General features: G+C 42.9%; 1 protein-coding gene across 3 annotated transcripts in view; it reads left to right on the top strand.

Annotated features, from left to right (window-relative positions):
• ABAT (4-aminobutyrate aminotransferase) overlaps positions 1–27,992 on the top strand; it is a 148,086-nt gene that overhangs the window by 90,912 nt on the left and 29,182 nt on the right. For all 3 annotated transcript variants that reach the window (XM_048867246.2, XM_048867245.2, XM_075132789.1), the window contains exon 6: positions 18,344–18,393. In XM_048867246.2, the coding sequence (XP_048723203.1) occupies positions 18,344–18,393 (50 nt within the window). The remainder of the gene's footprint in view (positions 1–18,343; positions 18,394–27,992) is intronic.

Genomic DNA, 27,992 nt, shown 5'->3' with positions numbered 1-27,992 from the left:
AAACAAAAACAACCCCACATCTCTACCCAAAGAGGCAGACTTTGTTTTTCAACAGCTGCAACCTAACTCAGTCATAGTGGATGTGGTTAATGCACGAAGCAAGCAACATAATGTCAAGTCAACTCCATACAATCAGCCTTGGCAAGATGGGGTATTCATCGACAACATTACGGTTTAGAGTCCTAAATTACCAAACTGTCATGGCAAAATACAATTTTATTAATCATGGGAAACCCATTATGTTTCTGGAACATTTCTGGAAACACAAAAAGAACAGATTCAGACCATTCTTAGAGACGGTCAGTTAATAGCCAGACTGGTCCTAGAGACACCACCTGATGTAGCTGTTACAGCTGCCCACCCAGTCTCCATGATAGTGGTACTGAGGCGGGTTCTGGTTTTTGTGGTTGTTGGCTACATCTCTCTAGATTGCCCAAAGAGCTACAGAATTCCAGTTTGGAGGGCTGAACTCTTTGTGGAGAACACAGATTTTCTCTCCACATCCTGAAGGATTCTCGGACCACATTACACTCCTTAGGAATCTACACTGTGAGACAGAAGAGAAGATATACCTCTCAACCAGATGTCAGGTCACAATCTTCTCAATACCCACCATCTCAATGCTGTTATGAGCCACAGTTTAAGAGGCCCAGGGCTCAAAAATGGGAACAGTCTACATCCCAGTCCGTGATCTCTCAAACTGCCTCTTATAAGCACCTTTGATGAGCTGGTCGAGGGCCTGAACAATGATAACTTACAGCATCAGCTGCCATCTGTACACCTGTCACGACACTCAGAAGTCACCTTACCCTACTTCACAGAAGTTAGGACCAGCTCTAGAGCAAAGAGATTGATTTCTAGCCCTGAACCACAGGGTGCCTACTTCCATATCTCAATACAACCATTGTACAGGAGATTTCCTACTGCTTACCTTTGGGGCAGGATCATTATCAGTACAGACTGCTCCACACAGGGTATTCTCCAAGGTTCTCTTCTTTGTAGTGGCATACTAATCTCGGTATAGTGGCTGGACTTTATCAGCACCAACCTGATGCAGTACGAGTGAGAGCACTCCTCTCACTACCCACATTCACCACCCTGGTACACATGTCTCCCTGATACGCTGGGGAGCTCACCTACACAACAACAAGGTTCAGGTCAAATGGCCTTCAACAGAAATGACCTTCCATATCACTCTTTTGGGGCTAAGTGATGTCAGGAGTGCCTGTGCACACTCTCTGCCTTTCTTCAAAACCAACACACAAAGGTCATGATGGACTTAATGTTACCTGTATGTTTTGTATAAACAGACAAGGAACTGCCAGATCTTCCTCCCTCTACAAGAAAGCACTCAAACTTTGGAATTGATGCACCCATCACAGTGTGCTCATCTCAGCTGTCTATCTACCAGGGATACAGAACGTGACAACCAACAGTCTGTTGGAATTTTCTCACAACAATGGGTGTGTACTGAATTCAGAGGTGCTTCAAGATATATCCGCCCTTTGGGGAACCCTGCCTATGGATCTCTTCGCTACTTAATGGAACAAAAAAGGTCCTTGTTACTGCTCCAGGACTGGTCTTGGGAAACATTCACTGGAAGTTGCCCTCATCTTCCCATGGGACAGGGACCACTTGTATGTCTTTTCCCAGTTTCCTACTCTATCCAAGATTCTGTTGAAAATTCAACAAGACAAAGCAAGAGTTATTCTGATTGCCCCTCTTGACCATGATAAGTCTGGCTTCCTTACCTGACACAGATGGCAATATGCCCTCCTGTTTCTCTTCAGCCCTCTCAAAACAATGGGCTGACCCTTCACCCCAACCCGTGGGTCCTCCGCCTCCAGGCTTGGCTCCTTCTTAGTTCCAAGGCTTAGAGGCAGAATGCTCTGACGAGTGGAAAGATGTGTTGCAACACAACCACAAGTTGACCACTCGACATACTTATCTACAAAATGGAAATGACTCCAAGTTTGTGTCATTCCAAACACACAGACCCAACCTCATCATTCCTCCCTCTGATTTTGCACTACATTTTAAACTCTCACTCAGCTCCCTTAAGATACATCTTGTGGCGAAAATGGCTTCCCACTTGGTGTTTGCTCACCCACTAATGCGTAGATTCTTTAAGGGCATTGGGAATCTCTTCCCCCATGTGACACCACCTGTTCCAGCCTGGCTTTGACTAGACCTCCCTCCGAGTCCAGGGCAACTTGTTCTCTCTCACAGACTGTCCATGAAGACAGCATTTCTAATTGCCATCACCTCAGCTAGGCACATAGGAGAAATAGTGGCCCTGATCACACATCCATCATTCACAGCCTTTTTTTTTTCCTTTTAAAGACAAAGTAACTCTAAGGACATATCCCAAGTTTCTCCCTACTTTTTCTGCACTTTCCATATGAATCAACAGATCCATCTCCCTGTTTTTTCCCAAAACCACATTGTGACAACTGGGAGACAATTGTGCATATGCTAGATATTAGAAGGACATTAGCATTCTACTTGGACAGGACTAAGGACTTCAGGAAATCTCCTAAACTCTTCCTGTCGTCCACAGAAAATCCAAAAGCACTGTGATATCGCCGCAAAGACTATCAAAATGGGTCTCTAGTTGCATTAATTACTTATCAAGGGCACAACTTACTTCTGTCCAGAGTCCATATGCACTCCACAAGGTCAGTTTCTACCTCAATCACATCCCGTAGGGATACCCCTATTTCAGCAATCTGTAGAGCAATGACTTGGGCCTCTGCCCATACTTTCGCAGAACATTATGCGATCACTGAAGATTTGGCTGCTGACACTATCTTCGACTCCAGAGTATTCTGGAGTAGTAAAAGACTCCACTCTGAAGTCCCAGCCTCCAGTGGTGGGTACTGCTCAGGAGTCACCTAAAGTGGAGCACCCATAGGGACACTACTCAAAGAAGAGGAAGTTACTCACCTTGTACAGTAACAATGGTTCTTGGAGATGTGTGTCCCTGTGGGTGCTCCACAACCCACCCTCCTCCCCTCTACTTCAGAGTTCTCTATAGGGCTCTGTGGTTGAGAAGGAAGTGGGGGGTTGGGAGGTGTTCTCTCATGCAGTGCTAAATAGGCTCGAGGCAGACCTCAAGGGAGGGAGAGCACATGCGTGGGCTCAATGGGACACTGCTACCAAAAATCTCCGATTAAAGGTGCAGGGGCACACAGACACGTAAAGTGGAGCACCCATAGGGACACAGATCTCGAAGAACCATCGTTACTGCACAAGGTGAGTAACTTCCTCTTTCTTTGTTGTTTAAGTTTGTACTTCAATCCACAAAGAATTGGAAAAGGAAGCAAAGAACCAGTTGTGGAATCTAATGTGATAAAACTGCATAAAAGATTAGGCTGTAGTGCTGATTTAAAGTTATGGTGGCAGGCAGACTGATGGGCAAGGAACTGAAGGATGGAGTTGTCAGACTCTGGAAAACTGGGTTAACTTTTGAGAAATATTTCAGTGGAAAGGAAAATCAGGCAGTGATCGAAGCACAAATGCAAAGAATGCAGATTTATGACCACTGAGTGATCAGTGTACTTGCACTGTATACATGTTACTTCTGACTTGTTTAAGGAAATATTTCTGTTGGAAGAGCACCAGCAAAAAGTTCTGGGGTAACTAGAAAGCTAGGAGATATACCCTGTATAGAAATTGTGATAATTCAATCACCACCTCATGTTTCTCTGAATCCATAATTTAGCAATGTTTGAGTCATTGCAGCATTTGTAAAGTCCTAAATCTTTGAGTTAATCTTTTTGCAATTATGTTGTCAAATAACATGCTTTGCACATTGCACCTTAATAAATGTATAGCATTCCAGAACTCCTCACTACTTGCACCTTATTCCCATTAATACAATTGCCGTGCTTTCTCTCTGAGGCCGCTTTTGGGAAATAATTTAGTTGGCTCTAATGTGGAAGTAGCAGTGGTTTTAGGGGACACTGTGTGTTTCTGCACTAAACAACATCTAATCTAAATGGATTTGACCCTGGATTTATATAAATGAAAATGAGTTTGGTATTATGCTAGCCTCCCATTCATCTACATCACAAAATTGCCACATGAGACAGGGGTCCTGGGGAAAATATAGTGTGTGATTATGTAATTAAAAATTGTAGCATAATGCATACAAACAAGGGGGCCAAATTGAGGTTGTAGATAGGAAATGCCAGAATTAATGCTAACTTTAAAGTGCTTGACTTTACAACCTTAATGTTCTTTTAACTTGTAGATGTGCAAAAAGTTGTTACAGTATATATGAACGATTTTTTCATTTATTGTATATCCTTAGATTTGAAATATATGTCTGGAGCACATATGCCATGCTTATTGGAAATCATTAAGAAAAGGATAGATAAGACAGAAAATATCATATTGCCTCTATTTAAATCCATGGTACACCCACATCTTGAATACAGCATGCAGATGTGGTTGCCCAATCTCAAAAAAGATATATTGGACTTGGAAAAGGTTCAGAAAAGAGTAGCAAAAATGATTAGGGGTATGGAACTGCTGCTGTATGCGGAGAGATTAATAAGACTAAGGGGGGAATATGATAGAGGTCTACAAAATCATGACTGGTGTGGAGAAAGTAAATAAGGAAGTGTTACTTCTCAGAACACAAGAACTAAGGGCCACTAAATGAAATTAAAAGGCAGCAGGTTTAAAACAAATAAAAGGAAGTATTTTTTCACACAATGCACAGTCAACCTGTGGAACTCCTTGCCAGATGATGTTGTGAAGGCCAAGACTATAACAGGGTTCAAAAAAGAACTAGATAAATTCATGGAGGATAGGTCCATCAATGGCTACTAGCCAGGATGGGCAGGGATGGTATCCCTAGCCTCTGTTTGCCAGAAGCTGGGAATGGGCAACAGGAGATGGATCACTTGATGATTACCTGTTCTGTGCATTCCCTATGGGGCACCTGGCACTGGCCACTGTCGGAAGACAGGATATTGGGCTAGATGGACCTTTGGTCTGACTCAGAATGGCTGTTCTTATTACTGGAGTCAGGTGATGGCATTCATGAAAGATATGTCTTGGTGTATGTAGTCCAGATCCTTTAAGAAATTTGTTTCTCAAATTGTGTACTAAACGCTAATTATCTTTTTAAGTTGTTCTAGTCTTCACCATATTTTGCATGTAATTACCACAGTAATGGGAGCATTATCAGTTCTCAGATGCCTATCAGGAATGTGCAAAAGGAGATGGCTTAATATTTGAAACACAAATTATTCCAATTAGAAAACAAATCTGTTAGGATAAAATCACCTTTGGTACAAGATCTCAAAAAACTCTGTAACTTAATAATGAAAAATACCTGACAACTCAAACTCCTTTGCACGTGAAACCTAAAATGTACAAATAAGATGAGAAATGCTGGTCTTGCTTAGTCAATGGAAAAGAAACTTCCATAACAGATGATTTAAGTAGACAATGGTACTTGCCCATTGCTGTGTATCTTTAATACCACATGGCTAGCATCCTCTTCTGGCACAGAGCAAATGGGTTGGATTTTTCCATAGTATATGGTAGCTTAGGTCACTATATTGTAGCAAAGTCAAATCCGTCCCTCCATTTTTATCTTTTTCTTCTTCTTTTTGGTAAACTTCATCCCATCTACACATCTGAAAAAACAAGTAATAATTCTTCCCCAAAGTGTAAATTAGAAAAATCCTTTCCCAGTTCGTTGTAAAAAAAGTGAGTATGTTTGTTGAACTACATTGTTACCCAGAAGTGATTTATATGAACATCTCTGTTATCACACTGTAGCTGTCTAATGAGAAATGGGAAGGAAAGAGTTAATTGGATGCATGCTGTCTACAGCGATGAAGTTCAGTCAACTTTGGGTGACATTCTTGGAGCAGGGTTAAAACATGGAAATGAGACTTATGGGAAGTGAATGGAATTTGATGATATGCCCATCCAAGGTGAAGGAGGGGGAATGTTTGATATATCCATTCTAATACTTTACATAATTTTCAGTGGTGAGCTTCAAGGATAGAAGAGAGTATGGCTTGGAATTAAATTTTCTGGGCTGTTCGGCTAGTCAAGTGTGGCTCTTCCTTCCCCCATTCCTGTTCATGAAAAACAGAACTTTGGCAAGTCTCACTTAGCCCTGATCTACAGTAGGGGTGATCAATCTAAGTTACGCAACTTCAGCTACGTGAATAACAAAGTCGATGTACTTAGATCAACTTACTGTGGTGTCTTCTCCGCGGTGAGTCGACTGCTGACGCTCCCCCTTTGACTCTGCCCGTGCCTCTCACGGCGCTGGAGTACAGGAATTGATGGGAAAGTGCTCGGGGATCGATTTATCACGTCTAGACCTATGTGGAAATAACCTGTTCGGAAGCAGTTAAACAAGTAGTCAGTTAAACAAGTACTCTTTAATAGCAGGTGAGATACGAGTTACCCCCACAAATGGACTAGATTCCAATCCTGGTGTGCCTCCAATCAGGTCGAGGCAATGAGCGCTCCATTACCACTTATCCTGGACTATATTTTAGACCTCAATTGGGGTTATCCACAAGCTCCATTCATGTGCATTTGGCAGCCATCATGACCTTGAGATAGACAGCCACTCCGTCTTCACCCACCCTCTCATGAAACGATTCCTATGGACCTCCAAAATCTTTACCCTCACGTACGGGATCCAATCCTGACTTGGAACCCTGGCCTCTTCCTACACTCTCTTACTAGACCTCCATTCAAACCAATGGCAATATGCTCCTATGTTCATTTATCTATGAAAACAGCATTTCTTGTTATAAGGTCTGCCTGGCGGATTGGTGAAATTGGAGCACTTATAGCATACGCCCCATATACAATTTTTCATAAAGACAAGGAAACAACTAGAGGGTCATCCATTTTGGATCTGGGGTTGAGCAACAGGGATGAATTGGTTAGTGAGAGGGTCCCAGAGCTCATGCTGCAGCCCAAGCCTGAACATCTGCACCACAATTAAACAGTCGCTTAGCCCTAGCTAGCCCTGTGAGCCCGGGGCAGCCGCAGGTGTCTAACTGCAGTGTAGACATAAACTGGGAGAATGGGAGCCCTGAGGCTGCTGACTCAAGTGCCCTTGTTGGCAGCAGAACAGAATGCCACCTCCTTGCCATTCTAGCCTAAATGTCCATTATATTCTGCTTCTTGGACTTTTTCTTTGTTGATAATATTTATGTAATGATTAACTGGCAAGAAGAGGAACTGAGTTATCAATCTCACATGGATGTAAGTCCTTCTCAGAAATGCTTGGGGGACCACAAATCCAGCAGCCTGCTTTTGGGAAAGAGTCAGGCTTCAGGGACTCCACCTCAATTGTCTGGGGTTTGTGTGTGGAGTAGGGAAGCAACAGGATATACCAGAGGAGAGAGAAGAATGAACAATGTGAGGAGGGGGTCAGAATGGCAGGGGTTGGGGTATGGAGAATAAGAAGAGGATGGCATGAGTTAGGATGGACATTGTGTGTGGATGGAAAAATGAAAGAGAATGGGGAGAGGACACTCTCTGAATTTGGGCTTTGGAGAAGGATGGGGCATCCGAATAAAGGCAGCATATTTACACATTTTTACAAGCAATATGAAAGTTAGTATCTAAGCTTCTTGGATAGTTGTCTCTGTTAATGTCAGCGTTCCATAGGGTTTAATCTGGAGGTCTCTCATACAGCAGGTAGTTTTTCAACAGCAGCAGATAATCACTTTATTCCCTCCAACATACCCCCGATACTTCCCCGATAGATTCAGTGCAAACTCAGTTGTGTTGTCTGTGGCTGGGTAACCAGATCTACTTTCTTCATAATAATCTTAAATGATTCCTGGTAGCATGACACACGATTAAAATACTGTTGAGATTTTACTCATTGTAGACCAAAATGTTCAAAACAGTATTTAAAATTGATCCTCTCTCATGTTAGTCTAATGTGTCAGTGCTTGGAAAGAAAAGATAGGTTGTTATAATGAAACTAGAACAAGGAATTTAGAGGCATGATGTGCTTAGTTATGACATCAATATGAAGTAAGACTGTCAGTACCAAGGAAAATGAGGTTTCCAAATAACCAAAGAGAGGGAGTATAAAATAATATGCTGGTCCCTGCCTTGGGTCTTACATTATTTTAAAATCAGACTTTAAAATAGATATACTAGGGCCCCGGTACTGCATATATCTACATGTCTGTTTACCCTTAAGCATGCGAGTAGTCCCATTGACAAGTGATGGGCATAAGTTAAGCATCCTTGATTTAGTTAGCCCTATCAGCAGCCTGCAATACTGTAATGTTTCTCTGTGATAAGGGCAGAATATATTTTTTCAGTTTCAAATAGACTCTCTTGTTTTAGTTTAGGAAAGCAAGAAGGAACCCGGAGAGTGCATGGTCTCAGCTGTAATACGCCACAGCAACTCTGAAAACAGAAATGCTTCTGCAGACAGGCAGAACCATAGGAATTCAAAGTTTCAGTACAGAGAAAATAAAATCATAAGTTACAACATACATTAAAGCTACCACTGATCACAAGGCTTGATTGTCTTTCCTGCACTGACTTACTGTTGTTGATGGAATAGTATTTCAGAGGTTTGCTCCTTCTGTCTGGAGTGCTCAAAGAGTAGGTAATAGGTGCTTTTTCTTCCCAAGGGTGTTGTGTTTGGGGTTCCATTTTGTGACCCTTGTGTTCAGTGTATATCTGTGGCTGTTTAGGGAACATATTTTGGTCTGCAGTGATAACAGTGCTTTAGGTCTACATCTCTTCTAATTTAAACAATGGGAAAGAACAGCATCTGATAGCAAAAGGAAGAGACTGGGTGCATGCGAACTGGCTGCGGCTCAGATGAGTTAAGACAAATTGATGCTAGTAGGTAAGGAAAGCATTTGTTGAACAGGCTAAGGCTGAGAGTACAGCTTTGACTGCAGGAGTTTGTCTGGCTTTTACCAATATAGATACCTGTTTCAAGGTTACATTGGATCCATTACAGGCTGTAGATTCACAGATAAGAAGTAGCTACCACAGGTGGTATAGTCACCAATGGCTGGCAACATTTCTCTCCAAAGCAGACTATGCATCATTGATCAATGTCCTATAACTCTCAGGCTAGATTATGTATATGCACTCTGGTTGGGGCTACCCATAACAAACACTTGAGACCTTCAGCTAGTATGGAACGTAGCTGCTCTTCTCTTGAGTTTGGTGAGCCACAGTGAATTCATAACCCAATCTGCTCTCTGCTTTGCATTGGCTATCTTTCTGCAAGTGTGTGAGTACTGTGACGTTGCACTCCATATGCTTTATGGAAATATGCTTATGAATATGACATAACTGGAATATGCTTTACGCTAAATACCCCTTGTATGGTGTCATTAGAAAGCTACTAAGTGTGTTCATCCTATTTGTTTCCATGTATTATTTCTATATCTGGAGTTAGGAGAATAAGATATAAACTTGTATCATTGATGTAAACCTATTAATTGGAGGCCATTAAGGGTGCTCCAGAAACAATCAGTTGTAAATGGCCTTAGTTACTGGAAAGCCTTCCTTAGTACGTGTGGGCCAGCCCATGGGGAATGGAGACTAGGGGTTTTACAGTGATATGTGACCATGTCACCTGATAACGAAATCCGTCTTATAACTGGTACTTTTCCATTTAGAAGGAGGGGTGGGGACCCAGAGAGACAAAAGATTCCCGCCTTGTACCAAAGCTATAAGAGGGGGTGGAGCAGGACAAAAGGGGCTGCCAGTCATGAGGAAACCCCTGTTTACCACCTGAGATGTCTGCTGGAACTAACAAGAACTGTACCGGGGAGAGGATTGGGCCCAGACTAGGAAGGAGTCTAGTCTGTGAAAGAAGCTTACTGGAACATCTCTGGGGGTGAGACATTACCTGTAATCAGTTTCTTAATGTATTAGGCTTAGCCTTGCATGTTTTTGCTTTATTTTGCATGGTGATTTACGTTGTTCTATCTGTTATTACTTAAAACCACTTAAATCCTACTTTTTATACTTAATAAAATAACTTTCGTTTATTAATAAACCCAGAGTACGTGGTTGATACCTGGGGGAGCAAACAGCTGTGCATATCTCTCTATCGGTGTTATAGAGGGCGGACAATTTATGAGTTTACCCTGTATAAGCTTCATACAGAGTAAAACAGATTTATTTGGAGTTTGGATCCCATTGGGAACTGGGTGTGTGGGTGCTGGAGACAGGTAACCTGCTAAGCTGTTTTCAGTTAAGTCTGCAGCTTTGTGGGCATGGACCAGGCCCTGGGTCTGTGTTGCAGCAGGCTAGCATGTCTGGCTCAACAAGACTGGGTTCTGGAAGTCTCAAACTGGCAGGGAAAATGGGCTCAGAGGTAATTTCAGCAGATCAGATGACAGTCCCAAGGGGGTCTCTGTGACCGAACCCATCACAAGTACAATCTATAAAGTCCTAAATAGCTTGAGATGGAGTTATTTAAAAGATCACCCATATCCAGTCACAGACTGTAAGAGCTGGAGAGTCTTTCTTGCTGTTGGTTCCTGGGGTTAACATACCTGTAGCCATAGTATGAGGGCATTCTCAGTGGAAAGGCCATGCATTTGGAACAGTCAGAGCCATTGTTTAGTGTATCAGAACACAGGACAGATTTATATTTAAGTTTTTGAAAGCCTGTTGGCTTTATTCTTGTTTTGTGTTAGAGCTTTCATTTCGGCATGAGGAGTTCTGTTGTTGGGCCTCTTTAGGTGGAAATGGTAGCACACCATGTTGGTTTCCTTTTATATATTAATGTGTTCGTCTAAGATTCTACAGCACTTGGTTATGTGTTTGCTATTAATTTAGTGTGGACTTGTTTTATCAGATAAACACTTATCTAAATAAATCTAAATATCCATGAAAATCTATATTATAAAGGTTCCAAATAATAAGACCTTTCTACCCTGTGCTGAAGTTTATACTTTTTTCTCAAATCATTCCCATTCTTTCCATTGTTTTTTCATAATTAATAGGTGGGTTTTTTTTTAAATAGTTGACTTTGTTCTCCACACAACTGACTTAGTTTCTGGTATGAAACTTAGTCTGATCTCTGATCAGATACCAGAGTTTTGTATCATGCCCACTATCAAATCTAAAGGAGAGACTTTGGACACTAGTATAACATACAGTTGCTCATCATATCTTAAATGTTCTTGTTAAGAACCACCTTTACTTTTTACAGCACTATTCCAATCACTGCATATGAAAAAAAAAACATAATGCAGCAAGAGCTCCATTTGGTTTCAGTCCAGTTCAGAAAGCAATATCTTTCAGTTATGTACATAGTTACCACTTGTGGTTATGCAGTTTTGTACTAGAGAAAATTAGGGAGATGTTTTCATTAGTATGTGGGTTAGTGGAGGGGTTTCTAATATCGTTTTCCCTTTTCCTTTATCTTGCGTTTGAGAAATGTGTGATGATTAATTGTGCAAGAATGTGGGATGATGTGTTTGGTACTTAAAAACTAGAGTGTTAGGAAGTTGGTTTTTCTCTCCTTGATACCTCCCAGCTTCCAGATTTTTCTTCTTTGAAAGATAATTATCTGCTGTATGATCAGTGACAAGTGAAGGATGTTGTACTGTATAGCTGGAACAGAGATAAGGAGAAATTAGTATAAAAGGAGCTACATGCAGAGTGGAGAACAGGAGGTAGGCAGTGTTTTCAGAGCAACTTAATTCAAGAAAAAAATGGTGTTCCTATGTAGTGTCTTTGTTAGGGACTCCTTTAAAATATAAGGCTAGATTCTAATCTCAGATATACTGGTGTGAATTGAGTCATTCTATTGACCTCATTGACATTACTCTGCATTTACACAAGAATAACTGAGATCAGAATTTAGCCCAGTGTGCGCGGTATTGGTCATCAAGATTGAAAAGATGCATTTAGGTGTTAGGTGGTGGAGCACTGCAGTGTCTGATGTATAGAGTGGGAAGGATGTTCAAGAAAAAGTTAAGCCTTGAGAAGGTGTGACTAGGACAGGGGTTCTCAACTGTGGGTTGAGACCCACATTATGGGTCCTTTTTTTTTTTTTTTTTTTTTTAAATTCTGAAACAAAATTTGATCATGACTTATCTCCCAGTTCAGAGAAATTCCTGGAGTTTCTACAGCAGTTAGCATAGCTTAACTTCTGTCTAATGCTACCTTCAGACGTGTTGCTTTGTAACAAATGAACCGAGTCCCATATGAGATTTGTTTCATATTTAGTATTTCCAGGTTCTATCAAAGAGTTGGGTCTTAACATTTTAATGTATTCTCTTGAAGATGTTGCAGTAGGGAAGAGAAATATTAATGCAGAAGTTTAAATATTGATTGCTGAAACAGATAGCCCAAGATTTAATCTTGGTCTCTAATGAGGGTTGTTATTAAAATAAAAATATGTTAAAAAGGACTCAAAGTTCCAGTCTGGGCCAGAGGTAAAGAAATCGCTGGTTTTAGTTCAGTTGATTTTTACAGTCAGCTATTTATCTGAAAATTCATCTGAATGCCAGTGATGTTCTTTGAGTGCTTGTTCATGTCCATTCCAATCAGGTGTGTGCGCGTGCATGTTGGCCGGAAGATTTTTCCCCTAGCAGAATCCGTCAGATCGGCCTGGGTGCCCGCTGGAGTCGCGCCTCCCAGGCGCCTAATATAGAGCCCTGCCAACCCACCACCCCCTCAGTTCCTTCTTGCTGGCTACTCCAACAGATGGGTGGGAGGGTGGGTGTTAGAATGGACGTGAACAACACATCTCGAAGAACAACAATTACTAGGAGTAACCGTTTTTTCTTCTTCAAGTGCTTGTTCATGTCCATTCCAATCAGGTGACTCCTAAGCCAAATTTAGGAGGTGGGGTCGGAGCTGTCCACTGATTGGAGTATTGCCTGTCGGGTCATCGCATAATGCACAGCGAAAGTGTAAATAGAAGACCATGTCACTGCTCTGCAGATGTCCTGGGTAGGAACCTGATCCAGGAACGCTGTAGATGAAGCCTGCGCCCTGATAGAGTGCCCCGTGATTGGAAGTGCAGGAACATCTGTCAGGTCATAGCACTCATGGATACAGGACACGATCCATGATGAAATGCATTGGGATGAACCCGGCTGACCTTTTCATCCTGTCAGCCACCGCCACGAACAACTGGACCGACTTCCTGAATGGTTTCGTTCTCTCAGTGTAAAGGGCCAGCGCCCTGCGGACATCCAGAGTGTGGAGTCTCTGCTCCCTGTCTAGTCTCTGTTACTAGAATGAGGTTTAGGGTAGAAAACGGGGAGGAAGATGTCCTGGTTGATATGGAACTGTGAGACAGCCTTCGGAAGGAAAGCAGGGTGGGGCCTGAGCTGAACCTTGTCCTTAAAGAACATGGTGTAGGGCGGGCCTGAAGTCAGGGCCTTGAGCTCAGACACCCTCCTGGCCGAGGTTATCGCTACCAGGAACGCAACCTTGTAGGAGAGAGAGAGCAGGGAGCATGTTGCTAAAGGCTCAAAAGGTGGCCCCATGAACCTAGAGAGGACCAAGATGAGATCCCAGGCCAGAACCGGTTGACGGACATGCGGGTACAACCTGTTGAGCCCCTTTAGGAAGCGGCTGACCATGGGGTTAGTAAAAGCCGAGCGGCCCTGTATCCCCGGGTGGAAGGCTGAGGTGGCAGCCAATTGTACTCTTATAGGAGTCAACGAGAGACCCTCCTGCTTCAGATATAGAAGGTAGTCTAGAATGTGCAGCACTGAGGCTAGTGTCGGGGGTGAGTCGCGCTGCGCCAACCAGATTGAAAATCTCTTCCACTTTTGGCAAGGTACGTGGCTCTCATCGAGAGTTTCCTACTGTCAAGGAGGACCTGTCTAACCTGGTCTGAACAGGAAAGTTCTGATGGATTCAAATGTGGAGCCTCTATGCTGTAAGATGGAGTGTCCGTAGGGTTGGGTGTTGGAGACATCTGTGATCCTTTGTGAGAAGGTCCGGGGAGATTGGCAAGTTAATCGGGGCTCCCATGGACATGTCTAAGAGGGATGTGTACCAGTGCTGACGGGGCCAGGCCGGTGCTATCAGTATGACCTGAGCACGATTTCTGCAGATCTTGAGCAGGACCTTGTGAACGTGCGGTATCGGCGGGAATGCATACAGGAGAGCTGCTCCCCAATGGAAGAGGAACACATGTGCTGTGGAGCCTGGGCTGTGATTCTGGAAGGAGCAGAACTGCTGGCACTTCCTGTTGCATCGACCTGTGGCGAAGAGGTCAATTAGGGGAAATTCCCACCTCTGGAAGACTGAATTTGCGACGTCCGGGCAAAGGGACCACTCGTGGCTGCGAAATGACCTGCTGAGGTGGTTCGGCAGCTCGTTTTGAATCCCGGGGAGGTACAACACCTGCAGGTGGACTGAATGTTCTACACACAAGTCCCATAGAATAAGGGCTTCCTGGCATAGGGGAGAGGAGCGTGCACCCCCGTTTGTTGATATAGAACATTGCAGCCATATTGTGCATCACGACTGATACCTATTGTCCAGTTAGGAAAGGGCAGAATATCTGACACACTAGGCGCACCGCTCTGAGCTATCTGACATTGATGTGGAGGCGCAGATCTGCCTGTGATCAGAGGCCTTCAGTCCTGTGGTCCCCCAGATGAGCTCCCCAGCCCAAGTCTGACACGTCCATCACCAACTACAGGGTTGGCTGTGGGGCAGCAAAAGGGACTCCTGAGCACACCTGCTGGGCATCGGTCCACCACCAGAACAAATCGAGGATAGGGCAAGGCAGGGTCACGATCCTGTCCAAGCTGTCCAGGGCTGGTCGATAGACTGACACGAGCCATGACTGAAGTGGCTGGAGCTGTACCATGTAAGTACAGGCTGCCATGTGCCCGAGAAGCTTCAGGCAGTTTCTCATGGTAGTGGTGGGAAACTGCATGACTCCCTGGATCATGTCGTTGAGGGTTGAAACCTCACCTGTGGGAGGAATGCCCTGGCTTGGGTCGAGTCCATTACCACCCTTGTGAACTCTATCCTCTGGATGGGGGACAGAGTCGATTTTACAGACCCAGGTTCTCAAAGGTGGTTCTGATAAACGAGACCTGAGTTTCCACTTGTGTCCTGGAGCGACCTTTGATCAGCCAGTCGTCGAGGTATGGAAACACCTATTCCTGATGTCTCTGCAAAAAGGCAGTGACGACTGCCGTGTCATTCTCTCTTCCTGTCCCCAGCATGATGGAAGATGATAAAACCAGCACATCTAACATAAATTTCGGTTTGGTTTTCTTGACTTTAAATAGTGATACATAACTAGGGATCTCTAGTGGTAATGGAGGTGAACCACTGTTATAACATGTTACAAAGACTTGTACACTCCACTGCCATCGTGTGCATTACTGCGTGTGTTACACCTCAAACAAATACAGTACGGTTGACTTATAGCCTTGGCATGCACCTGTCTATGTACTTTGGTGCATATGCACACATTTACCCACGCCTTGTGTTAGGATTGTAAAAGATCATGCACTGGTGTCTGCACCTGCAAAATGTGGGTTTATGTATATGCATGTGCACAAATGAAGACACGGCTAAGAATGTGACCCAATATATGCTCTTTTTTTAAAAAGGCAGAATCTTGCAGAGATTGTGTGAAATGAATGCTTAATGTGGGCAAGTAGTTATGAATGCTATCCAATTGTAACAGATGTGCCAGAGAGAGCTGTCAAGCCATTGGCAGACCTCTGCGCGATGCCTAGTGTTTCTCGCTTTTGAGTAGGCCTCAGCATTGTTGGTATCTGTACAAAACGTTCGCTAGAACAGTGCTGTTTTGCCATTGAATTTCCCCTGCACTGTACAATTATAACTGTACCTTTTTATTACGGACAAAAAATCCATAATTAAATCTGGTCCATAATTCTGTGATAGGCTGCAATATGTAATGAAACTTGTAATAGCTAAATGAACTTACCCTAGGAGTTCAGTAAATGTGTAGTTGTCACCCACAACTATTTTAATGCAGACTTGCTTGGCATTGTTTTTCCTTTATAGACTTGTAGACTTTACGTTCAGAAGGGATCATCATGATCATCAGTCTGATCTTTTGCATACTGCAGGCCACAGAACCTTACCCACCCACTCCTGTAGTAGGGCCATAACCTCTGGATGAGTTACTGAAGTCCTCAGTATTGATTAAATGAAGTGCTGTTTCTCCTGCAAATTGTTATTCCCTTTGGGGAAGAAAACAGGTGGGAAGGGAATCAATAACTCTCATAACTTCATGTTTTTGAAGCTGGCTTCCTGAGGCAGCATGTCACTGGGGGAGTGGGCCTGGCCAAAAGTTCCCATAGGGAACAGTGAACTTGTGGGTCTGCTGTTGAGTGACAGGTCGCTGGATGCTCTTGCTATCCATTGGCCAAAGGAACTCTTATAGCTCTAGAGCAACCAGACTCTATTGCTATCCAGTGTCAGTTCATATTGTTCATTTGGATATAATATGCTACTTTGCCAGGGGTTATATCAGATACCCCCTCACCAAACCCAAGAGCCCAAACTATGTGCCATTTTTGTGTAAGAACTTCCACAAGTTCAGGGGTGATAGGTGGAATGATGCTACTAGGGGTCCTCTCCTCCCACTTTGTGATCATTGGCCACTTTTGCGTGATATTTATATGATATTCATCCCTTCTGTGCTTGGAAGCGATGGACTAGTTGGGCTGACAAGCATAAGGATGGAGCATAATTTTCCAGGATGACTTTGAGTGGACAAATGAGTGTGTATGAAAATACAATGTTCAGTGCTTGATGAAGGTCATTTTACTCAAACAAGACAAGGTTATGATTACTATCCCTCTGTTCTTGGAAAGAATCTCTTCAGAGTGGGAAAATAAGCAGTCCACAGTGCATGCTTTCTAAACATTTACAGTAATAGAATCTGAGCCGAAAAACGTTAGTGGCACTGATCTAGCAAACAGTGACACCATTCTGAGTAAAAGAAAGTGGGTGACAGATACATGTGGTACTAAAGAGAAATGGGAAGTGTTAACATGGTAATCCCAGAGTGAAGAGGAAGCAAATTTCCACCACTCAAGTGGATGGCAGCACTTCAAACTGATGGTTAAAAAGATTAATCATGAAAGAGCTTCATTTATACAAGAAAGATTCACATATGTCACCTATGGGCCTGACTCCTTTTCAAACTGTCTGTAACTGTGTTATCTGTTTTAATCAAACTTTAATAGGACAACAGATCATGTTGTGTCCATTTCAACCTAATTGTCAATTTGGTGATAAGCCCTAACACTCAATGAAGTCTTACACCAGAGTGTTTGGTGGTATCACGCGTCCCTGTAATCAGATGCTGCATTTGTCCCACAGCCACTGAAGAGAATGTAAGTCATAGGGGAAAAACGGTTTGTGCCACTTTAGAAAGGGACCAACCTTTAATACTTTAATACAGGCAAAGGTTAGAGACGACACAAAGGGCTTGGCTATACTTGCGAGTTACAGCGCAATACAGGAGCCCCGGGTGCATTAGCTCACTACTCATCCACACTGGCAAGGCACGTAGAGCGCTCTGACTCCACGGCTACAGCGCTGCTGTTACTCCACCTCGGCGAGTGGAATAATGTTTGCTGCACCTCCGCTGGAGCGCCGCAGCGCCAGTGTGAACAAGGTGTTGCATTACTGCACTCTGATCAGCCTCCGGAAACGTCCTATAATCCCCTTAAGTCAAGAGGCCACTCTTGTCATTGTTTTTGAACTGCTGCAGGAATGCGGATATGCCCGTTGAAAGCTCCGTTTCTGATAGCTGGCTGCTTATCTGCTCTGAGACAAAGCAACCATTAGTGTGGAATGCTGTGTGTGTGTGTGTGTGTGTGTGTGTGTGTGTGTGTGAGAGAGAGAGAGAGAGAGTGGGAGGGAGGGGGTCTGCTGCTGTCTGAATTTACAAGACAGCATGCTGACATGTTCTCAGTCCCCCAAATACCCACTCTCTCTCCCCCCACATACACACAACACTCCCTGTCACACTCCACTCCCCACCCCGCCATTTGAAAAGCACATTGCAGTCACTGGCATGCTGGGGTAGTTGCCCACAATGCACCCCTCCCAAAGGCGCTGCAAGTGCCACAAATGTGGCCACGCCAGTGCGCTTGAAGCTGTTAGTGTGGACATACTGCAGCGCTTTCCCTACTGCGCTCTCTGAAGGCTGGCTTAACTCAAAGTGCTCTCTATCTGCAAGTGTAGCCATGCCCTAAGAAAAAAGCAAGCTAAGTAAATAAAGTTACTCTCTAAACTACAGTACATACTGATGAATAAATCTCAAAAAGGCTACTTGAAACCAGATGGAAATAGTCTCCTTCTTTTGTTTCAGGTTACAGCCATCCATCTCTGATAAAACTTCTCCAGCAGCCACAGAACTTGGTAAGTGGTTTGCATAAAAGACACAAAATAATTAAATCAGTCCTTCACCCCTCCCACCCTTGTTACTGGTTTATCTTGTGTTAACTTTTAAAAAATGGCCATAAATTCAGTGTCTTTATTAACTCCATGATTTTCAGTGTCTAGCAGAATTGTAAATTTATGTTCCCAGGCTTGTCTTTTGAAGGTGTTGTGCAGGTGTCCTTTGAGGACAAGGACTGGGACGTCAGATATGGAATAATTATGCAGATAATGTGAATATATTGGTTAGCAGTGTGAGTCTTCAGAAAGCACAGCATCCTACACCCTTGTTGCCTATGAAGTGGAAATTATGGGAGGGAATCCAACATGAAAGATGTTTGAATAATATTGCATTATAATTCAATCTGCTTTTTTGCCATGGCCTTTCTGGAGGTCATGGGTTCCATGATTTTTGTATATATATTTTTTAATTTGACTCTTAACAGTTTAGCTTGTGCATGTGGGTGAATGCATGGGATGATGAGCTGAATTAACTTAACTGAAAACCTTGCATGATTCCAAATTAACCCTGAACTGTATGAGAGTCTGAACCCAAAAGCTCAGCAACACTGTGTAGATGTGAAAGACCAGATCAGTGAATTCTCAAGGAGAGTTTTCATTTCTCCAGGGAGGGTGATTCTTTCTCCTGATTAGTTGTAGCTAAATTAGCCCGAATCATATTGTATGTATAGTTGGGGTTATTTTTTTCAATGTGCATTACTTTACATTTATCAGAGGAACAGCCGTGTTAGTCTGTATTCGCAAAAAGAAAAGGAGTACTTGTGGCACCTTAGAGACTAACCAATTTATTTGAGCATGAGCTTTCGTGAGCTACAGCTCACTTCATCAGATGTATACCGTGGAAACTGCAGCAGACTTTATATACACACAGAGAATATGAAACAATACCTCCTCCCACCCCACTGTCCTGCTGGTAATAGCTTATCTAAAGTGATCAACAGGTGGGCCATTTCCAGCACAAAGCCAGGTTTTCTCACCCTCCACCCCCCCCACACAAATTCACTCTCCTGCTGGTGCTAGCCCATCCAAAGTGACAACTCTTTACATAATCAAGTCGGGCTATTTCCTGCATAGATCCAGGTTTTCTCACATCCCCCCCACCCCCATACACACACACAAACTCACTCTCCTGCTGGTAATAGCTCATCTAAACTGACCCCTCTCCAAGTTTAAATCCAAGTTAAACCAGAACATCTGGGGGGGGGGGGGGGGTAGGAAAAATCAAGAGGAAACAGGCTACCTTGCATAATGACTTAGCCACTCCCAGTCTCTATTTAAGCCTAAATTAATAGTATCCAATTTGCAAATGAATTCCAATTCAGCAGTTTCTCGCTGGAGTCTGGATTTGAAGTTTTTTTGTTTTAAGATAGCGACCTTCATGTCTGTGATTGCGTGACCAGAGAGATTGAAGTGTTCTCCGACTGGTTTATGAATGTTATAATTCTTGACATCTGATTTGTGTCCATTTATTCTTTTACGTAGAGACTGTCCAGTTTGACCAATGTACATGGCAGAGGGGCATTGCTGGCACATGATGGCATATATCACATTGGTGGATGTGCAGGTGAACGAGCCTCTGATAGTGTGGCTGATGTTATTAGGCCCTGTGGTGGTGTCCCCTGAATAGATATGTGGGCACAATTGGCAATGGGCTTTGTTGCAAGGATAAGTTCCTGGGTTAGTGGTTCTGTTGTGTGGTATGTGGTTGTTGGTGAGTATTTGCTTCAGGTTGCGGGGCTGTCTGTAGGCAAGGACTGTCCTGTCTCCCAAGACTTGTGAGAGTGTTGGGTCATCCTTTAGGATAGGTTGTAGATCCTTAATAATGCGTTGGAGGGGTTTTAGTTGGGGGCTGAAGGTGACCGCTAGTGGCGTTCTGTTATTTTCTTTGTTAGGCCTGTCCTGTAGTAGGTAACTTCTGGGAACTCTTCTGGCTCTATCAATCTGTTTCTTTACTTTTGCAGGTGGGTATTGTAGTTGTAAGAAAGCTTGACAGAGATCTTGTAGGTGTTTGTCTTTGTCTGAGGGGTTGGAGCAAATGCGGTTGTATCGCAGAGCTTGGCTGTAGACGATGGATCGTGTGGTGTGGTCAGGGTGAAAGCTGGAGGCATGCAGGTAGGAATAGCGGTCAGTAGGTTTCCGGTATAGGGTGGTGTTTATGTGGCCATTGTTTATTAGCACTGTAGTGTCCAGGAAGTGGATCTCTTGTGTGGACTGGACCAGGCTGAGGTTGGTGGTGGGATGGAAATTGTTGTCACTTTGGATGGGCTAGCACCAGCAGGAGAGTGAATTTGTGTGGGGGGGTGGAGGGTGAGAAAACCTGGCTTTGTGCTGGAAATGGCCCACCTGTTGATCACTTTAGATAAGCTATTACCAGCAGGACAGTGGGGTGGGAGGAGGTATTGTTTCATATTCTCTGTGTGTATATAAAGTCTGCTGCAGTTTCCACGGTATACATCTGATGAAGTGAGCTGTAGCTCACGAAAGCTCATGCTCAAATAAATTGGTTAGTCTCTAAGGTGCCACAAGTACTCCTTTTCTTTTTACATTTATCCACATTACATTTCATTTGCTATATTTTGTTTCCGAATCACTTAGTTTTGTGAGATCTTTTTGAAGTTCTTCTTCCCAGTCTGCTTTGGTCTTAACTATCTTGAGCAGTTTAGTATCATCTGCAAACTTTGCCACCTCATTGTTTACCCCTTTCTCCAGATCATTTATGAATAAGTTGAATGGGATTGGTTCTAGGACTGACCCTTGGGGAACACCACTAGTTACCCCTCTACCTTCTGAAAATTTACCATTTATTCCTGCCCTTTGTTCCCTGTCTTTTAACCAGTTCTCAATCCAAGAAAGGATCTTCCCTCTTATCCCATGACAACTTAATTTACGTAAGAGCCTTTGGTGAGGGACCTTGTCCACATGTTTGTTGACCCCCTCAAAGAACTCTAATAGATTAGTAAGACATGATCTCCCTTTACAGAAACCATGTTGACTTTTGCGCAACAATTTATGTTCTTCTGTGTGTCTGACAATTTTATTCTTTACTATTATTTCAACTAATTTGCCCGGTACTAATGTTAGACTTACTGGTCTGTAATTGCCCGGATCACCTCTAGAGCCCTTCTTAAGTATTGGTGTTACATTAGCTATCTTCCAGTCACTGGGTACGGTAGCTGACTTAAAGGATAGGTTACAAACCATAGTCGATAGTTCCGCAATTTCACATTTGTGTTCTTTCAGAACTCTTGGGGGAATGCCATCTGTTCCCAGTGACTTGTTACTGTTAAATTTCTCAATTAATTCCAAAACCTCCTCTAGTGACACTTCAATCTGTGACAATTCCTCAGATTTGTCACCTACAAAAGACGTCTCAGGTTTGGGAATCTCCCTAACATCCTCAGCCGTGAAGACTGAAGCAAACAATTCATTTAGTTTCTCCACAATGACTTTATCATCTTTAAGTGCTCCTTTTGTAACTTGATTGTCCAAGGGACCCACTGGTTGTTTAGCAGGCTTCCTGCTTCTGATGTACTTAAAAAACATTTTGTTATTACCTTTTGAGTTTTTGGCTAGCTGTTCTTCAAATTCCTTTTTGGATTTTCTTATTACATTTTTATATTTAATTTGGCAGTGTTTATGCTCCTTTCTATTTACCTCACTACGACTTGACTTCCACTTTTTAAAAGATGCCTTTTTATCTCTCACTGCTTCTTTTACATGGTTGTTAAGCCACGGTGGCTCTTTTTTAGTTCTTCTACTGTGTTTTTTAATTTGGGGTATACATTTAAGTTGAGCCCCTATTATGCTGTCTTTGAAAAGTGTCCTTGCAGCTTGCAGGGATTTCATTCTAGTCACTGTACCTTCTAATTTTTGTTTAACTAACCTCCTCATTTTGCATAGTTCCCCTTTCTGAAATTAAAGGCCACAGTGTTGGGCTGTTGAGGTGTTCTTCCCACCACAGGAATGTTAAATGTTATATTATGGTCACTTTTTCAATATGGGGATAATTGAAATCCCCCACTATTATTGAGTTTTTTTCTTTTGATAGCCTCGCTAATCTCCCTTAGCATTTCATCGTCACTCTCACTGTCCTGGTCAGGTGGTCGATAATAGATCCCTACTGTTATATTCTTATTAGAGCATGGAATTACTATCCATAGAGGTTCTATGGAACATGTGGATTCATTTAAGATTATTTCATTTGATTCTACATTTTCTTTTACATATAGTGTCCCCTCTCTCCCACCCCCGCACGACCTGTTCTGTCCTTCCGACATATTTTGTACCCCGGACTGATTGTGTCCCATTGATTGTCTTCACTCCACCAGGTTTCTGTGATGCCTATTATATCAATATCCTCCTTTAACACGAGGCACTCTAGTTCACCCATCTTATTATTTAGACTTCTAGCATTTGTGTACAAACACTTTAAAAACTTGTCACTGTTTATTTGTCTGCCCTTTTCTGATGTGTCAGATTCTTTGTGTGAATGTTTCTCATATGATCTGGCCCATACTTTGTCCTCTTTCATCCTCTCCTCCTGACTTAAAACCTAGAGAATCTCTATCAGTAGACTCTCCTCTAAGAGAAGTCTCTGTCTGATCCACGTGCGTCTCTGCAGCAGTCTGGTTCCCCCATCTCTTAACTTTAAAAAGGTTGCAGAGCAGTTTTTAAACTAAGTGCCAGCAGAAAATAGATCATATTTTCGTTAAAATGGGGCATTTTTTCCTAAGAGATAACTTGATTCAAAACACCCTAATTACAATGCAGCATTAATCTAACAAAGAGCTGTCTACCACCATTATGTTTGGTGGCACTAGCTTATTTGTGTACTGGCACTTTAAACGTCAGAGAGAAGCTTGGAACAAATCTCAGATCAGAATGCCTGCAAAGTGCAGATAGGAACTTTATAGCTAGACCCATCTCTCCTAAACATGATCCGCACAGACACTGTTCATAGAATCATAGAATATTACGGTTGGAAGAGACCTCAGAAGGTCATCTAGTCCAATCCCTGCTCAAAGCAGGACCAACACCAACAAAATCATCCCAGCCAAAACTGATAGGTCTGAAAACTCTCTAAGGATGAAGATTCTACCACCTCCCTAGGTAACCCATTCCAGTGCTTCACCCCCCTCCTAGTGAAATAGTGTTTCCTAATATCCAACCTAGACCTCCCCCACTGCAACTTGAGACCACATAGAGGATTTAGGAAAACAGTCTTTCCTCTCTGGAGACCTATAAGGACTTACTTCACTGGAGCTCAGACTGTAATTCTACAACTTGGGAAAAGTAGCATTGTTTTGTAGTAAACATGGGTTGTTGAGCCTGCTTTGATACATTAATTAATTGCCAAACGTTACTGACTTGTACTTAATTCACTTTTAACATAAAAGTAGCATATTGTGTGACAATAAAACACCTGCAAAGATTAAAAATCTGTGCTATGGAGAAACACTTCAATCCATGATATTCCATTCAAGTTACTTGAATAAATTTACCAAATTAATCTGTATTAATAATTTAACAGTGATTTTGAAGAACAAAAACTGTTTTTCAAACAGTGTACTGTACAGGTTGGTGCTCACTGACTCCCCACTCAGTTATCACCCACTGACCACCAACACTAAACTCTATACTATGAGGGTTTTTATACTATGGTCATTGCCATAGTATCTGCATACCTTCTAGGAGTGTATTAAGCAACTTGACTAACTGCTGTCACACACTGTTTTGTTCACTCATCCTGTTCCCAGAGGAAGAAGCAGTGGAGTGGCTTGTTTTGATGGCATGGATTTCTTTTGTTTGTTTTTTCTGTGTGTGTATATTGTAGAAAACAAGGTCAAAGAAATCCACCTTGCACTTGGAACGGAAAGTGATGAGGTTTGTGATAGTCCTGTCCTGGGGAGTTAATTTCCTAGTCTCAGACAGCTCTCAAAGAGCTTTAAACAATCGTTTAGGTATCCTGGGCCCTGGCCCTGGAGCACTTTGATGATAAGGACCAAGACCTTGAATTTGATTCAGAATTCTATGGGAAGCCACAGAGGACAGGTGTGATGTGCTCACAGTAGCCTTTGTTGCTGAGGAGCATTTTGTATTATTTGGAGTTATGTAAGTGTTGAAGGTTTCATGCCCAGGTATCTTACATTGCTATAGTCCAGCTGAGAGGTGATGAAGGCCTGAATAACTAAGGCCAAGTTTTCATACATCAGGATGGGATGGAGTCTCCCAGCCAACCAGAGAAGGTAGAAAGCATTACTTGTGGCTGTTGTGGTGTGAGGAATTCAAGAGTACTCCTAGACTATGGACTGAATTGACCAATTGTGGACATGAACCTTCAATCACAGGAGAGACTATCATGGCTGAAAACTCCTCAAAATACTTTCCTTTGCCCACCAGCATCACCTCTTCTGCTTGGATTCAAATTCAGCCAGTTGTTGTTCATCCATAAGCTGATCTCATCCAAGCACAGGGCCATCTTGGTGGTGGTTGACATGGTCATAAGTGGTGAAGGATAGATAGAGCTGTTTATCATCTGTATATCACTGGCACTTGAGACCATGTCATCTGATCAGTTCACGCAGTGGTTCTGTATAGATGCTGAAAAGAACCAGAGAGAGAATTAATCTTTGTGGAACCCCCCAACTGAAGGGTCTAGTGATAGAAGTGCAGTTCCCATTACTGTTCTTTGGTGTATCACTCCAGGAAGGACTGAAGCCATTTTAGTGCATCACCCCGAACTCCTGCCATCTCTGTCAGGTGAAACAGCAGTATCTCATGGTCAATAGCGTTGAATGTTGCAGAGAGGTCTAGGAGGATGAGAATGGATGTCTGGCTTCTATCCATTGTCAGGAAGAGATCTTCCATCAGTGCCACTAAAGCAGTTTCAGTTCTGTGTCTGGTTCTAAAGCCAGATTGTGCTGGGTCTAGTATGTTGGCTTCACTTAGATGTGCTTGTAGTTAATCTTTCACTAGCTTCTCTTTAGGGGGCAAATCTTGCTGTGGCCATCTCTGTAGGTGCCGAGGACTCTTGTAGTGGAGACATTTTGTTTCTACTGAGTTGGGGAGGACCCCACCCCTGGGACGCAAAGAGGAGTTCAGCTTCCCAGTGTGTCCCTGCATGTTGTTGTACAGAAGAAAATTGGGGATAGAGCTGGAGAATCCATTGCTACAAAGATCATTCAGTCTTCCCCATGCCTTCGAGAGGGGTGCTCGGGCTATGGAGGCTACTCCAGCCTTAGTGGCTGCTGAATGGCTCAGAGCTGGACCAAGAGAATGGGTTCCTCTCTCTTGTCTGCAGGGAATTCTGCAGCTGCCAGCCAAATTACTCAGATGTAATGCTGGGAGAGGCTGTTGCCAAAGGGCGACTAGTTACCCACAACATAAATGAGATGAGTAGAGAACACCATCATCTGCTTAGCCCATTGTTACAATCTGAAAGAAGAAATTTAACATGCTAGTGCACAAAGGAGAACTTCCCTAACATGCAGTCATGATAAAGGGGCATGCTTCAGACTCCTAGGAGGCTGGCCACACAAATAAAAGGAACCAGAACACCAAACCATTTATTTCATTGGAAACATTTTGAACCTGAGCTGCTAAGCTGAGAGGAAGGCAGCCCGGAGTCAAAGAGAATCTTCAGTGTCCAACCAATCTTTGGTGAAAGCCAGTCTCCTTGGGTAAGAATAAATGCACATCATAGAATCATACAATCATAGGACTAGAAGGGACCTCGAGAGGTCATCTAGTCCAGTCCAGTCTCCTGCACTCATGGCAGGAATAAGTATTATCTAGACCATCCCTGACAGGTGTTTGTCTAACATGCTCTTAAAAATCTCCAGTGATGAGATTCCACAACCTCCCTAGGCAATTTATTCCAGTGCTTAACCACCCTGACAGGAAGTTTTTCCTAATATCCAACCTAAACCTCCCTTGCTGCAATTTAAGCCCATTGGTTCTTGTCCTATCCTCAGAGGTTAAGAACAACAATTCTTCTCCCTCCTCCTTTTATGTACTTGAAACTGTTATCATGTCCCCTCTGTCTTCTCTTCTCCAGACTAAGCAAACCCAGTTTTTTCAGTCTTCCCTCATAGGTCAAGTTTTCTAGACTTTTAATCATTTTTGTTGCTCTTCTTTGGACATTCTCCAGTTTGTCCACATCTTTCCTGAAATGTGGCGCCCAGAAGTAGACACAATACTCCAGTTGAAGCCTAATCAGCGTGGAGTAAAGCGGAAGAATTACTTCTCATGTCTTGCTTTCAACACTCCTGCTAATACAGTCCAGAAAGATGTTTGCTTTTTTTACAACAGTGTTACACTATTGACTTACATTTAGCTTGTAGTCCACTATAAGTCCCAGATCCCTTTCCACAGTACTCCTTCCTATGCAGTCGTTTCCCATTTTGTATGTGTGCAACTGATTATTTCTTTCTAAGTGGAGTACTTTGCATTTGTCCTTATTGAATTTCATGCTATTTACTTCAGACCATTTCTCCACTTTGTCTGGATCATTTTGAATTTTTATCCTATCCTTCAAAGCACTTGCAACCCCTCCCAGCTTGGTAATGGCCACAAACTTTATAAGTGTACTCTGTATGCCATTATCTAAATCATTGATGAAGATAATGAACAGAACTGGACCCAGAACTGATCCCTGCGGGACCCCACTCGTTATGCCCTTCCAGCATGACTGTGAACCACTGATAACTACTCTCTGGGAATGGGTTTCCAATCACCTTACAGTAGCTCCATCTCAGTTGCATTATCCTAATTTGTTTATGAGAAGGTCATGCGAGACAGTATCAAAAGGTTTACTAATGTTAAGATATACCACGTCTACCGCTTTCCCCCTATCCACAAGGCTTGTTACTCTGTCAAAGAAAGCTATCAGGTTGGTTTGACAGGATTTGTTCTTGACAAATCCATGCTGACTGTTACTTATCACCTTATTATCTTCTAGACGTTTGCAAATTCATTGCTTAATTATTTGCTTCATTATCTTTCCCACTACAGAAGTTAAGCTGATTGGTCTGTGATTCCCCGGGTTGTCCTTATTTCCCTTTTTATAGATGGGCACTATATTTGCCCTTTTCCAGTCTTCTGGAATCTCTCCCGTCTTCCATGACTTTTCAAAGGCAATCGCTAATGGCTCAGATATCTCCTCAGTCAGTTCCTTAGGTACTCAAGGATGCATTTCATTGGGCCCTGGTGACTTGAAGACATCTAATTTGTCTAAGTAATTTTTAACTTGTGCTTTCCATATTTTAGCCTCTGATCCTACCTCATTTTCACTGGCATTCACTATGTTAGGTGTCCAATCACCACCAACCATTTTGGTGAAAACCAAAACAAAGAAGTCATTGAGCACCCCTGCCATTTCCACATGTTCTGTTGTTGTTTTTCCCCTACCATTGAGTAACGGGCCTGCCCTGCCCTTGGTCTTCCTCTTGCTTCTAATGTATTTGTAGAATGTTTTCTTGTTACCCTTTATGTCTCTAGCTAGCTTGATCTCGTTTTGTGACTTAGCCTTTCTAATTTTGTCCCCACATACTTGTATTATT

The sequence above is a fragment of the Caretta caretta genome, chromosome 10 (assembly GCF_965140235.1).
Source record: "Caretta caretta isolate rCarCar2 chromosome 10, rCarCar1.hap1, whole genome shotgun sequence".
Lineage (NCBI taxonomy): Eukaryota > Metazoa > Chordata > Testudines > Cheloniidae > Caretta > Caretta caretta.
This window is presented reverse-complemented; position numbering and strand designations above follow the sequence as displayed.